Below are 15,020 nucleotides of genomic sequence, written 5' to 3'. Positions count from 1 at the left end.
AAATTAACGCCGCATGAACTTTATTGCAGATTTCCTGAGTGACGAAATTGTCATTTTCTTCCGAAATCACGCAACTAGATGGCTGCTATCCAGCCTGACAAGTGCCATCTCCAGCGATCTGGCAGGTATTGAAATCTGAAATTTCTTGGTACGCTGCGCGCCAACCCATGGTGGCGCTCCGCTTAGATAGTAGCAAGACGCCCTTCCAGGAAATGGTAAAGCCCCCCCCCCCCAGCGCCCCCACTGAAAAAAATGGCTACGCCACTGAGCAGAACGTATAGGAGACAGGACTACACATATGGGAAGACATGCGGCCACTGGCGGATCCAAGGGGGGGCCAAGGGGGGCCATGGCCCCCCCCCCCAAAGGTGAGCCAAAAAGTGTTTCCGAACATCCGCTAAATCATATGATTGGAAATTAAAAAAATCGAGAGGAATAGCAGTGGTAGACTAGTCTAAACCTTTTCGTTTTCTGGTTTAAAATTAAATGCAGAGCTCCCAACTGACCCGCAATTCGCAGGAATTAGACCCGCATTCTAACACCCAAACCCGCTGACCCGCACAAGCGTCCGAAAAAAACGCATTGTAATTGTCAAGTATACATAAAAAAATTTGCATCAAATTTTGACTTAGCAACCATCATTTCTTTAGCATTTAGCATAATAGAGTATAAAACCTCCTTTACAGCATCATTTGAACCTCAAATTAGCCTATATTTCTTTTCATTGGGGCGAGCAGCGAACATTTTCATGCCACGGGAAAGAATGAATTATCACCTACTATTCAATTTATTGATGTTACACACAAAAAAAATGCATATTTCTCAGAAAATTTTGGGTGACAAAAGCCTTTCTAAGTGCTACCATTTTACATGTAGGCATCACCAGGATTCAAAAAAAAATCAAAAGGGGAGGGGGACACCCCCTCCCCTTATACCCCTCCCCCAGGACGGCGATTCGTGGCATGGACCAGCATTTGCCTTCTCAAGAGTTGGGAGCTATGTAAATGTATGAGCATGAGGATTTACAGTTTAACACCATTTTGCAGTTACAGGCTGGTTGTAAGAAATTTATAACCTATGAGAAATAAAATTTCTTGAGAAAGATGATCCCAACTTTGTTTTATAAATATTTTAGAAAATTACACCTGGGAAACATTTTTGTTAGAAGTAAATTAACATCACCATTGTACACTTTTGTCGCACCAAATTGCATCTGAGGGCATTCAGCAATAGAAAATTTTACAAAGGGGAGGGGGGCACCCCCTACCCTTAGACCCCTCCCCCATATCACTCTAATGCCACTTTGGCCCCTCCCAAACAAAGGCCCTGGATCCGCCAGTGGACATGACCCATCCCCTTACTATGATTTATCGAAACACAAACAGTTCACTTTAGTTGCAACAGGCATAGGACCAAATCATTTCCATCAATGAAGGGATGCATGAATAAAAACAAGTTTGTTCGTAGCCTTTGTCACAATCAGTGCACGTTGCAAACGTATAGAGTCCTGTTGGTTTTATCGTGTGGAACGATGATATGTGACAGTGAAGTTTTCATTAAATTTTGAATGCCTAATTCATCCTCAAAAGTAAATATGATGACAGTAGGATATAGATCGATTATGAAAGGTTTTTTTTACTATACTTGAATACCGAGACACAGTCTAAACCAGGGTTGTCCAACCTTTTGCAGAGGAGGGCCACATGGAATGATTATGATGAAGGAGGGGCCACATGAACCCTACGCTCGATTTTTGCCCGAAGCCCAAGGCAACAAAATGTGAGCACTGCGCGCGGAGCGCACTGATTTATTTTCCTTCCTGATAAAACAGATGAATAAAGTCCAGTCGCCCCCCCCCCCCTCTTCAACCGCTGAGAGTGTCACACAAACTGACCTGTATGCAGTTTTTTGGACCCAGAAGGTTCGAAAGATTGATTATATAGCTTCAAATTGTTATCAATAAATCTGCTCACTAAAATTTCGCACCGTAGAGCATCTCTGGCGGGCCGGACGCAACCCTGCGGCGGGCCGGACTGTGGCCCGCGGGCCGTAGGTTGGACAACTGTGGTCTAAACGATAGGCATCCCTGGACATAATAATGGCTGTTGTACACGTCGCACGCTATACCGTTGCATGGCGCCCGTACATGATATGAGTTAGGGAACAACACAGTGTATCCTACTGACAACTGTATTGCAGTACCGGTACATAATACGGTACACCTTTCTAAATACTTTCAAATGAAATTTGTGCAGGACCAATGAATGACTGTCTGAATGTCACAAATCTAACTGGCATTGGTCATAATTTGGTCTGAAATAAGTTTGATGATTATTTTCGTTCCGCGCTTGATCTAGAATGAGCCGTGTGCCTTCAGCACGGATCCGAGGATATCCTATTTGCACATTTCACGAGGCTTCCTCAAAAACACCATTATCACCTACGTTTCTTTCTGTCCCAGCTTCTATTCCAAGGTCTTCCCGTCGCCCTCGTGGCATCCCCCTCCCTCCTCCTCCCGCCCTTGGGCAGGTAACAAAAGAGTATTAATTTAGGACTCTTATTCATTTTATGGTGTATATAGGCTATCTTAGAAAATTGTAGCTCGTAAATACAGTGATACATGGGGACAATCTTTATATTATTACTATACATTCTCAAAATGAGGCATTGTGTATATCGAGTCAAGTCTTCTAGGTTTGCTCACATCATTGTAACCGTGCATAATTTATTATAATCTCCCCATTTCCCAGCTGCATCAAATTGTACATGTTCAGCCGTCTTTATGCGCTGTTTCATGTAGAAGCACCGAAAGCGAGTTCAAGCCCCGGGCCGAAAATGATGTCACAGGGACCCATTTTGCACTCATTCCAGTGTTGTAGTCAAGTACTTTTATCAGAGTCCAAGTACTTACGAGTACTTGAGATTCCGAGTACCAGTGTCCAAATTTCATCATTTTACAATACGAGTACGGAGTACGAGTGCAGTATCCAAATACTTTTGTTATCTATTCAAGTACACAACCTTATGATTATAACTGCTCCCTGATGGTCATTGTACTATATATGTGCAAATGCCTTAACAGTGGAATGTGATGTCTCGCCGTTGCTAGGGTCTTGTTATTGTTTGCCAGATATAGAAATGCCTAGGCCTTTCTGTACTCGAGTAAATATACTCGAGTACTAGTTGCAAGTTCTATATTTCCGCAACTACTTCCCGTGTCCTCCATATATTCCCGATTCCCCTAAATTTAACATGGGCCCTGCATCCCCCGACACCCCCTCCTCCCCTAACGCCCCTTCTCCTCCAGGCCTGGTTTAATGCATGGAGGGGTTCGGATTGGGGTATGGAACAATCGGTATCATAGTTTCCCACCATCGTTCCTGTCATTGTTAAATATACGTTGCCAGCATATAATGCCGCGTTGGCAGTCAACAGCTGGTGGTTTTCCTGTATGTGGTCTTAAGACCAGTATACATGAAGAGGCTCACTGAGTCAGAGTGACTCTACCGTGGGACGGGAACGGTCTGGTGAGGTCCCAGTATCGGCAATGCAACGCCTCTTCGAAAAGACGTTGGAGGATGTGGCCTTCTAGGCTGACGAACATCCGTTACTGATGTGGGCCGTTCCAGACGGTCACTGCCGGCCTTAGGCCCATAGGCGTAGGAGTCCAATTTGATTGGGGGGGGGGGGGCTGTATCGACTTGCCCGAAAAATATAACCAAATTTTTTCCGCGTTCACCATATCATATAGGCATGCATCGGTCATGACATCGCATGCCAATTACATACACTCATTTGCCGTGTTTTTACCCTTCCATATTAGTTACAATTTTAGGGAAGTCGTTGGAATAATAATGACAATAATAATATAAGTTTAACCATTGAAAAACACATTGCAACTCTTTCAGTAGGTGCCCGAAAATTATCAGCATATGGCCCGACTTTTAATTAAAATATTAAGTTGGGGGCTGCAGCCCCCCCCCCCCCCCACAGCCTCCACCCCGCCTCCTACACCGCTTAGGCCTATACGAATTTGTGGTGTTGTCTATTATGTTGGGTTTATTCAGGCTTTTCAGGAAACCGGTATACCCTACCATTATTATTGGATTATATGAAAGAGATAAATATCATTGACAAATTTTCCAAACAGTTAGGCCATTAAGAAAAATCTTTATTCCGTTCAAGATATCACAGGTTTGGTGTTTATGTTTTTCATATATATACACAATTTGCATCATGGAGCCACTTGTGCTTCAGTATTATGTTATATTCTTTATTTATTACTAATTCACAATGCTTTTGCAAATGCTGAATCTAAAATGTATAGATCCTCGATCTTAACATGTTCATATACAAAAGGTTTAAAATCTATGAATATATGAAACCAAATGAAATTGATCATCATTTCGATTGCAGGCCACTATAGGCTCTGCCTGATGGCTGTTCCAACACTGCAGATGTTCCAACACTGCAGTCAATCTCTGGTTATAAAATTGGGGAAGAGGGGTCGGGTCAGTAACACACACCCGCCCCACTCCTCTTCCAATTTGCGGGAGCTCCTATCTTTCCCCTCCCTCGATCTGATTTCTATAAAGTGCCTGTGATTTAAAGTGGCCATGACACGAAAATTTCAAAGTCCTATATTTTTGGGATCCATCAAAAAATGTTCTCTAAAACATGTATCAACCAATCTGCCAGTTTAAAACTTGATTTTTCAAGTCGAAAATTGAGAATGAATTTACCCTTTTCGGCGTTTGAAACTTTGTTTACTCGAAAATTTTCCGATTCGCATGACGTCATGTGACGTCACGTTTTGAACACATATTTGTTGTCGCTGCTACGGTACCATTCACGTACACAGTAGACAAGTACACATACCACTAGTAGTTACTAAACAAAACACCGATCACAAGTGCGATATCAAATCAAAATTTCCTGTGAAATGGCGGATCCAGAGCCAAATGCGGCAACCGAAGTTCAAAGTGATAATGGTTCTTCACTAGGCAGTGAAATTGGGCTATAATTAGAGTGCCCTTTCTCATATTCGAAGCAGAGAGTGAAGGCGATGATCATTCCAATATTGAACCGAACGCTGAGGGTGGAGCGGAGGTGTTAGAACCGTATCAGTTCGAGCCTGTTAAACGAGCCGAAATTGAAGCTCCACAACATATCGAAGAAGAAATCCGTTCGAAACCATTGCAAGGAACATACAACGTGGTAAGAATTTATTAACGAAGCATTTTAAAACAAAATCCAGTCCATTTTGTGCATGTGTTGTTGGAATTCGCGGAACACCCTAAACCGTATTGTGCGTTGTGTTACGGTAACTTACAACCCATATGTAGAGCGTGTAGTACTAGTAGGGTTGGTTGCATACTGAAAGTTTGGCTCGGGGATGTAAGTTGCATTATGCAGCCATGCTAGGTAGGCATATGTGTTATTTCATACTCATTATTACTTGGCTAGTACTTTGGCCTGGAGTTTTGCAAATCAATTTTCTGAAACAAAAGAATGTTTCATGATACATGGAAGGTGTAAAATCACAACAAATGTAACCATAACTGTACATTGTGTGCCTGCTTGTTATTGTGGACATCATGGCCAACATTAATACATTTTGAACTTTCATAAATTTTTTCCCAGGCAGTACAGATACATAGCCTACGGTCAACAGGTTCAATGATACTTGGGGTTCCTAGCAAGACACGTCAGGGTTGTGCTACCATCATGTGCAGTCCAAAGGATCAGAAGTGATTTTCCAGCCAATGGTCATTACACTGGATTCAAGTTGCCAGGAGAAAACTCATTGTATAGGAAGCCTTTCTAAACTACGATTGTGTTGGATTATCAATCCGTCAGGGTTCCCTCAGTGTTGATATTTTGAAATTCAAGACTTTTAATTCAGGATGAAAAGGTTATTTTCCAGACCCAACATCAACAATAAAAGAAAAGGCATGTTTTCATTTGGACACAAGTATTGGCGTGACCGTGATGTCATATAATATGTGCATAAGGGAACGGGCATTGACCTTTTTAGGGGCATTTACCTCGTTTGATTCGTACCTTTAATCTGGAAGCCAAAATATCCATATCACCAATGATATTTGACAGAAAAGTCATAATAAAGACCAATGGAGGCAGCAGAACTCTTGAATGTTTAGACTGTTTCTTCAGCAGCAGTTGGTTTGTTTTGTAGTCTTTCTTCAAAAACTCAGCAGTACACCCTGTTAATGGTCTTCGATTGTTTTAATGCGTGTGATGCTGTGTTTCACATTGCCCATCAGTGTTGTATGTGTCGTCGTGCGTGGGTAACATTTTTGCATGTGAGTTGCGTCGTGCAGTGTTTCTTGGTTTAAATAACCCTGTATTGTATTTGCTTCTGGATTATTCTAATTAATTTGTCACAACAACGATTGATAGCGATGGACATGCAACTGCTTTGTAGGCTTAAAGCAAAAAAATTCATGTAAGTTGTTTTCTTTTAACCTCCTTTGATGTCACAAATTACATTAGTGTAATTTAAGAATGATAATGTTTATGGAAAGTACAGTTTTACTTTTATGTCATATAATACAATGATTGTTGTTAATGTTAGTTCAGATTGACCAGAATGACTGTCTAGAACTGATATTGAATAAATTTTGTTCAATGATTTAACACTTGAACTATGTTGTGTGAATTTTTGGCTCTGTGACTTTAAAATAAATCGCTTTGAGATTTAATTAAACAACCTTTGGAATAAAATCTTTTTACCTACCTATTTTGACCCATCCCCATTACCCCCCCCCCCTCCCTCCACAACATAATAAATGGTTTTCCTGGAATAGGAATAAGAAATTATTGCTATAATTAACTGATCCAGCATATTCCAGAAATAAATTGGGGCACTGAGATTTGTTCACGAGAAGATGTAACCCATCGCTTCTGAAGCTAACCTCATAGCTTATTAGTATACAATAGAGCAATGAAGGGGGTGTTAATTTAGATGATACAGTAAAATCTCTTCGTCTATTGCGACTTCAGTGTAGTAACGCTAATACTATAGTACTACTAGTGCTCGGCGCGCTACCTCCTAAGGATCGCCACTTGCCCCATTGGAGGTTTCCTGTTCCCCGATCTGGTCTTCAGAGTAGTTTTTTTGTGGATTACTTGACAGAAGAATGACTCTTTTATGTCGAACCGTTAAAGTCCATTTGTTTTATTTCATAACAAAAAGGAGGGATCGTAGTATGCTTCCGTGAAGTGTTCGCTTCATTCGGAGCTGCATACTGGCTAGGCCCAGTGAAATCGGCGCTGGTGTTGTGCACTAACTTGGTCATAATCGCCGTGTTTTTTTTCGTCCTTCAGCCATGGATGAAGGCTAATTGCATGGGTAATGATATTTATGCAGCCCCAACAACACAACGGACCGGCATTTCTCTCGGATAGTTTACAACAGTTGTAAAACAAACTTGAAATTTCTAACGATATAGCGTAATACAGTGGTTGTTCTCTCAGTGTAAATGTGCGTGTACTGTATATGGAACGGTATGATCGTCGCGCATCCGATACATGCCTGAGCTTTGCACGTGTGTTCCTAACATGACGTCATCATTGTCTTGTTGTGAAATCGCATTCTCAGATATCTATTTTCGGATGCGAATATTAAAACGTTAATTACTAATTAGTCCTTTAGGTTTTCAAGGTGTTGAGGATAGTTTTGAACATAGATTTTCTCATAGATTCAGAGGAAGTTACTCTCGATGAGTTGGATTTTTCGTGTCATGGCCTCTTTAAAAAAAAAATTGTCACCATTTTTCATAATGGTATAATCAGTGTACGTGTAGACAGACACTGAAAATTATGTTTGGGACTTCCTTCCATTCCCCCACCTCCTCGCCTCCCTCCCCCTCCCCTCCCCATGATGTCGACACATGATTGCTATATACATAATACATAGTTCGCCATGAAAGGAGTTGCCTTACAACAAAGACTGTACCTTGTAACCACCGCCGTTAATAAACGTCCTTGCTGCCAAAATAACTGTTATTTTTCATACAACTTCGGAGTTAACTTTTATCGGTATCGGCACACAGTAATAAGTGTCCCCTGCATTTGAGTTGTGATATGGTTGCCGATCTCAAGCAGAAGCTATGTATATCACATGTAGGGCGCGAAGAAATTTGCATGTCTAAACACGAAATCCGTGGCAAGTCGAGAGTAAACCAATGAAATCTCTTCCCGCGGTGGCATCCGTGGCGCGAAATGTTAATTTTATCAAAAACTGCGCGAACAATCATTCCTGTACCAGCACCGCTTCCGTGAAGACCTGTTTCCCTCGTCTGTCTCCAGCTGTTGAGATCTTCTTTTTTCCCTCCTCATTTCAATCAAGAAATACCCCTAAAATCATCAAAATGTTCGAAGCAAAACTTCAACAAGGAGGCCTCCTCAAGAAGATTTTGGAATCTGTGAAAGATTTAGTCGTTGATGGCTTATGGGATTGCGATGGCGCAGGTAAGAATTGTTACATGTTAGTTACTAGGCTAGGCTAAGTTAGGATAGGCCTAGCCTAAGCTAGGCGGAAAAAAAACTGAACATTTATGTAAGACTATTGTTTTGATGAAATAATTATTACCCTCGTGAGTAGTCTGACGCTAGTTTAAGAACTAGTTGTTAACATTCTGTCTGTCTGATTGTATAATTCATCTGGTCTTATGCAAAGCCAAAATTTTCGAAAAGTCAGGCCCATAATGCTACAGTTTTATTCATAGTCAAACAAACCCATGTGATTTGCTTCATTCATTTAACTAATCTACAATGATATGCTTTCCTTACACTAGCTATTACATTACAAGGAATGGACTCCAGTCATGTTGCTTTGGTGGAGATGCTCCTTAGGGCTGAGGCATTTGAACATTACAGATGTGACCGTAATGTTACGCTCGGCATGAATCACAACCAGTAAGTGTCTCATTAATCACAAAATGTGGTGTTAATTTTCCCTTTTATTTATTTTTATTTATCAACAAGTCATCATGGCTAGGCTTAAAGTTATACCTATGCCTTATATACCAGCATTATTACTAATGAGGGATTGTGCGCCCAACATGCATGATTTTAACCCGGTCTTTGCAAAATCGTGTCGGATTCTAAATTTTGCCAAACTGCTCATGTTCCAATGTAGGCAACATCTGCACAGCTAGGCCTATGCATTAACAAACACATTACTGAATGAACATGTACATCTTTCTTTGTTTTAAAAGAAACAACTCAAATGAACATAAATTTCTTCCTTCCTTGCCCTTCAAATACTTCTTTGCAAACAAAAAACAATGGTAACAATCAATAGAAGTAGTAACAGTTCAAAATTGTTGTTACAGGGATTTTTATGCTTAAAATCATCGAAAGTACTTCTCCAAACTTCCTGTGGTTCAGTTATAGTTTTCTGTGCAACAGTGGGGTGTATACTCCTTCATATATTAACAAAAGCAACCAATTCCATCTAGTACTATTGACATTGTAAGAAAGCAAGTGATGTTGCAGAGCTTATCATTGTCTACCAGGGCTGATAATATGATTGGATATTTCCGGATACCCTTGCTGCTTTCTCAAATGACAATGGATGACAGAGAAATTTGTTTTTCTTTGAATCTTAGTCTTTCCAAAATCTTGAAGTGTGCCAACAACGATGACATCGTCATTCTGAAAGCTGCCGATCAGAATCCGGATTCCTGCTCTCTCATCCTCGAGTCGAAAAACGGAGAAAAGACTTCCGACTTTGTGGTCAGCTTGGTCAGGATTGACACGGATCAGCTTGGTATCCCAGTAAGTAGTATGGACACAGTAACAGATTTAATAAAAGGCCCGAACTTAGACGGACGATTTGATTCCGACTAAGGAATTTCGGCGACTCATTCAATTCAGACAACAAAAACCTATTTACAGGCGACAAAATCAGTTTGAACAACAGAAATAAGAAAACAACAGCTTTAGATTAGATAGCAACAGAAAGGTTACCCTTTTCACATTCCATACAGGAGAGGTGTGTAGTTTTAATGAATAGAACACCACCTCTGGGCCAGTAAAACTCCCTTTTGGTGTATAACAGGCATACCACTTCTTTTGTTTTTATCTGTGACAAAGGGCTATTCTAATTTGTCATTTTAATTATTGGGGGTATGAATTTACAAAGCAATGTAAATTTGATGTAATTGACTAGTAGTCGTCCGCTGGGCCATATCCAAAGCAGATTTTGGTAGTTTGATCAAAGCTGGTCTTCTGTGTTATCTAAACGACCCTGCAAAATATCTCCTGCATAAGCTCGTCAGCTGTCTGGGACACATTAAGGCAATGCTTAGTTGCACAGAAGTTTGCATAGAAACTTGTAGCAAGCTACGGGACAGAATACGTTATAAACATTCATAATTCAGAAACTTTCTCTGCATGAGTGGCGGATTAATTATCACTAAAACGCATTCAAAATGCCAATGGGATAAATACCAGAAAATGGAAGACCTCCCACTTTGTACAACTTCTTTCTTCTTGTTATGTATAAGAAATTTTTAATGAAATGTGCAATATGTAAACAACTGATTGATTGGGGTACATTGTTTATTGTTTGGAATATTAAGGTAACTTGTTAGAAATATACTTGAACATTTGTCTTCATCAGTTAGGAATTCTTTCGCAAAGATCAAGTAGTAACTCGTAGTCAATTTTCCTTTCTGTCCTCAGGAAACAGAATATAGCGCTCATGTCAAGATGTCTTCGGGCGAGTTTCAGAGAATATGCAGAGACCTCAGCCAGTTTGGCGATGCTGTCCAAATAACCTGTTCCAAGCAAGACGTTAAATTTTCCTCCTCGGGCGAAACGGGCAAGGCCAACATCACCTTAACTCATTCCGCAACAGTTGACAAGGAAGAAGAATCGGTTAGTCATAACTTATTTTGTTTGGGGGCATCATGGGACATTGTGGTGCCACTAACTCCTTCTCCCCCCCCCCTTCCTGGAAAGCAATCTACAAGTCAACACCAGGGGGAAATCAGATATGAGAGCCCCGTCCACTGGCATTGTTTATTTCCTTTGAGAGCAGGGTTGTATTTGTTAGAACCTGGATAATTAGCTTGGGGCTGTGAAGATCACTTTGGGTTATATTTTCTCAAAATTTTGTTTATTCTGACAGATTGGCAGCCAGCCATTAAACTCAGAAATTGTTACGAAGCTACCAAGTGATAAAGCTCCCATAATGTTGCCGCATTTTAATCCTCTTACGTTGTTTCTCAAGGTTCCACTAACTTCCAGGCCGAACGAAGCGATGCAGACTGTTGTGACTGCATTTTGATTCTTCGATCTGGTTATTGTGAACCTGTTGTTTTGTATTGAAATGATAATCTCTTTTATTGTCTTTGATCTCTCTCAGTGAGGTGAGGTTCTCAAATCGCACATATATTCAAACAGATAGCTGTACCATGCTCGTATGGTTCTGAAAAAGCTTATCGTTGCCCCAGCTTATGTGTTTTAGAAGGGAAATGTACGCTGTGGTTGCCGGACTAAATTGACCTCTATTTGACCTCGAATAACAGGCTGTCATTTAAGTTTGTTGATTGATTGCAGTTACTTACAGTTCTCTTGCCTCATTTTCCACAGGTTACTGTCGACCTGAAAGAACCTGTAGATTTGACCTTTGCCCTTCGCTTTCTGAACCTTTTCACCAAAGCCACACCCATTTCAGACACCGTGACGCTATCCCTCAGCCAAGAAGCTCCGCTAGGTAAGATCCTAAAATTAATGTCATTTTTGGGGAAAGAATTACAGCAAAAGGAAATAACCTGTAATGCCGGAAAACCAGAAATGTCTTTTGTTTTATAAGTTAAATTGGACATCAAAATGAATGTTTTTAGCAAACAGTAAAGTTGAACAGTTGGTGGTCCATGTTATCCTTATAGCACATATTCTTCAAAGAGTGTCTTTCTATAAAAATTGAAGCTAATCGAAATTTTTAAAGGGTGTGAAGACTAGCAGACTAGCGCAAAAAGAAACGTCTGATGCCGGTTAGCGGTTATCTGACCTAGTTTCGAATGAGGTGTAACAGAAGTGTTAAACACCACCATCGATCCCAGAAAATACACACACAGTTTACTACCTTTGGTAATTAGACACTAGTGTGCAGTCAGTACATACAGCTGCGGTCAATACCCACAACAGTCTGCAAACCATACAGCGATGGACATTTCAAGTCCAGCTAAAGATAACAAGGTATCACATTTCATTGCTGTCTGCACTTTGTAGCGACACTAACAAAACGTCACTTGCAAGCAACAGTTAACTTTATCAGATGGCCGCACACGGTTTGGGGCGAGTCTTCAGTGCCTTTAATGCAATCTCTTTCCCCAATATACTACGCTGATCCTGACTTTATGAAAAATTGTAAGTCTCCCCCATTTTTTGTAAAAAGCAGGTCTGGCTACATCAAACTAAATTAGTACAGAAAGTATCAACTGATTTGCAATGTCTCTAAACTCTACTGTGTTGGCAAAGACTCCTGAAACTTTGGAATCCCAACACTAAAAGATCCTATTTGCTACCACAATATTGCAAACTTGTGCAACTTTTTTGGTCCCTTACACTGGAATGTCTCTGTAAAAGTAGCCGATTGTGTTTGTTCAGCAATTATTTGATTAGGAATCATTCTAATCCAGTTTTTCAATGTCGACCGCTGCCATCAGCAGTTAACAATTCCGTTTGGTTTGTATTATGTGTACCAGACACTTCTGTAACTGAAGTGCTGAGCTTTAAATAGAGGTGGGCGGGGGGTCAGGCACAAATGCTCAGATACTCAATTAAAACAACCAGTTCAAAAGGAAACTTCAGTGGCTGAATTGGTTTTAAAACTTTACTGGAGAAGTTCTGCATTTTTACGGTTAAATTTTTTTTGAAAAGAGCCAAAGAAAATGTATCATTAACCTGATTTTTTTCATTCTTCGGCAGTCGTGGAGTACAAGATTGGAGATTCCGGACACATCAGATATTTCCTGGCACCAAAGATTCAAGAAGATGAAGAAAATGAATAGGTCAAAGATCATGAGAGCTTCACGTCACTAGATATCGAGAGATTTGGGGAAAACACTTCTTCTAGTACAGGAATATTTGTGGTGTCGTCAATAGAAAGCAAACAAGATCTTGCTTAATTAACAGGTCAAGGGGTCACTCCATCGTGCCAACGAAAACATTTACCGAACAATATCTCCAGAGCAACAGATTTGTATCACTAGGGAATAGAGATTTGGGGTGAAGGGGGGAGATGGGGTGGGACAGGACGTTTGGTACATAGAACAATACTCGAACTGGCATCAATAGCAAAATGGTGAACATTGCTTAATGTTCAATTGGGAGATGCTGGAGAAATTATTTTCAAAATTATGACTGTTTATACTGCCATCTGCGTGAGAGTTAACGATCATCAGTTTTGTATCAATTCACTCTGATGAAAATGGAGGACAAGAATGTGGCTGTTTCTAGTGTCGTGAGACCATGCATTATAATAATCGGCTAATTTTATCAGTAAAAGACCTCAGGTCTGACACAGGTACACAGGTACTGGAGAACATTAAATGTTCTCTCTGGAACCATGCAAGGATGGAACATTCATTTTGTTGTGTAGCTATAGAAATGCTTTCACATCTTTGTCTCAGTGTAAGGGATAGTCTTGCAAAACAAGATCTCCAGAATTTTGATTACCATGAGGTGTCCAAACACTATCATAAGTCTAATTATTATTGACCAGGTCACTAAAAGCCATCACTAATATTTACTACATTTAGATTAAGAATTAGGCATAGTTTTCTGTATTACAGTAGAACTTTTGTCAGATAGTTCCAAGTCTTCTTGGTAATTTGCTGGACCAACCTCTTCAAAAGAGGCCTGTTCTGATATCACCCGACGGTTAGGTCCTCTTGGGGCGTACTCTAGATAAAAAAAATTTACACAAAGATGGAAGGTGAAGATGGATGGAAGTAATCTCTATTGTGCTTGTCAACAAAGAATGCATTCAAAATATGTAGTGTGCATTTAAAAGATCTCTCTCATCCCGTCATAAGAGTTTTAAGGAGGAGTTTCAATGCTGTGTGATGTGTTGCATAACTTTTCCAGCGTTACATGGAATCTGTGTACATACCATTTTTTGTATTTCATGTATCCAACCTTCCCTTTAATATTGACATTTGTTTGAAAACATGAGAGAGAAAACAATTTCATATTTGTTATTTTCGTTTAGTTTGGTTTTCTTTCGCCTTTTTCCCTTTTAATATTGTAAGTTCAAAATACTTAAACTTTTTGAAGGTTCTTTATGAACTTCTTCAGGTAAAGTTTGTCGTCTTAAAGGTCATATATATTGGCCTAACATTTGAGTTTCCTAAAGTTTGCTATAACTTTTCCAAAATACTGAAGTTCCTTGAGGATCTGGGCTTCCATTCTTCTCAAACATAACTATTAGAAAAGACAATTGGATACATTGGTGTCGTTCAAACCCTTTAGATTGGCAGCATAAGTCACTGAAATTTGAGCATGGGTGGCCACATTCTTAGCCTATTTGGGGGGCAATACTTAAGACCTTTCCTTTAAGAATTCCGGTCATTTCCATAGCTTTGGTTGGTCAAGTTTCATTTCAAAGGCGTTTGGTTTGGTCAAGTTTGCAATCTCTATTTAAGTCATGCTGGCCAGATTTGGCAAATGCAAAAAGTGTTTCACAAATACACCAGTAGCTGAAAATGCTACTACTTCTATTTAGCAAATAAACAGCCAAAAATGCATACTACTTCTCGTAAGCAATCCTCCGTCGAAAAGCATCTTGAAAATTTGAACTTTATATGTGAAAGTGCAGGTGGATGGTGATCATTTCAGGATAAACTTCCTCTCCCTTCCCAGACTGATATTGAATTCACTTGATTTTACCTTGATAAGTCTTCTGGCTAGAATGTAAGGCATATTGGTATATTTTAGTACAGTATTTTTTTCTTTTTTTTGGGGGGGGGGGCCCTTACACA

General features: G+C 40.1%; 1 protein-coding gene across 1 annotated transcript; it reads left to right on the top strand.

The window, feature by feature from the left end:
* The first annotated feature begins 8,264 nt into the window (after positions 1-8,264).
* LOC139968855 (proliferating cell nuclear antigen-like) lies at positions 8,265-14,226 on the top strand. Its single transcript, XM_071973430.1, has 6 exons — positions 8,265-8,493; positions 8,820-8,940; positions 9,636-9,804; positions 10,714-10,908; positions 11,626-11,749; positions 12,967-14,226. Exons 1-6 carry the CDS (start codon positions 8,394-8,396, stop codon positions 13,047-13,049), a joined length of 792 nt encoding a protein of 263 aa, XP_071829531.1. The 5' UTR covers positions 8,265-8,393; the 3' UTR covers positions 13,050-14,226.
* The last annotated feature ends 794 nt before the right edge of the window (positions 14,227-15,020 follow it).

Source organism: Apostichopus japonicus, chromosome 6, assembly GCF_037975245.1.
Source record: "Apostichopus japonicus isolate 1M-3 chromosome 6, ASM3797524v1, whole genome shotgun sequence".
Taxonomy (NCBI): Eukaryota; Metazoa; Echinodermata; class Holothuroidea; order Aspidochirotida; family Stichopodidae; genus Apostichopus; species Apostichopus japonicus.
The sequence above is the reverse complement of the archived record's forward strand: the minus strand, read 5'-3'. Positions and strand labels throughout refer to the sequence as shown.

Coding starts and splice junctions, on each gene's coding strand:
- LOC139968855 (XM_071973430.1), top strand. CDS start 8,394: ATGTTCGAAGCAAAACTTCAACAAGGAGGCCTCCTCAAGAAGATTTTG. Junction 8,941..9,635: donor CTCGGCATGAATCACAACCA/GTAAGTGTCTCA, acceptor TTTGAATCTTAG/TCTTTCCAAAATCTTGAAGT. Junction 11,750..12,966: donor CAGCCAAGAAGCTCCGCTAG/GTAAGATCCTAA, acceptor ATTCTTCGGCAG/TCGTGGAGTACAAGATTGGA.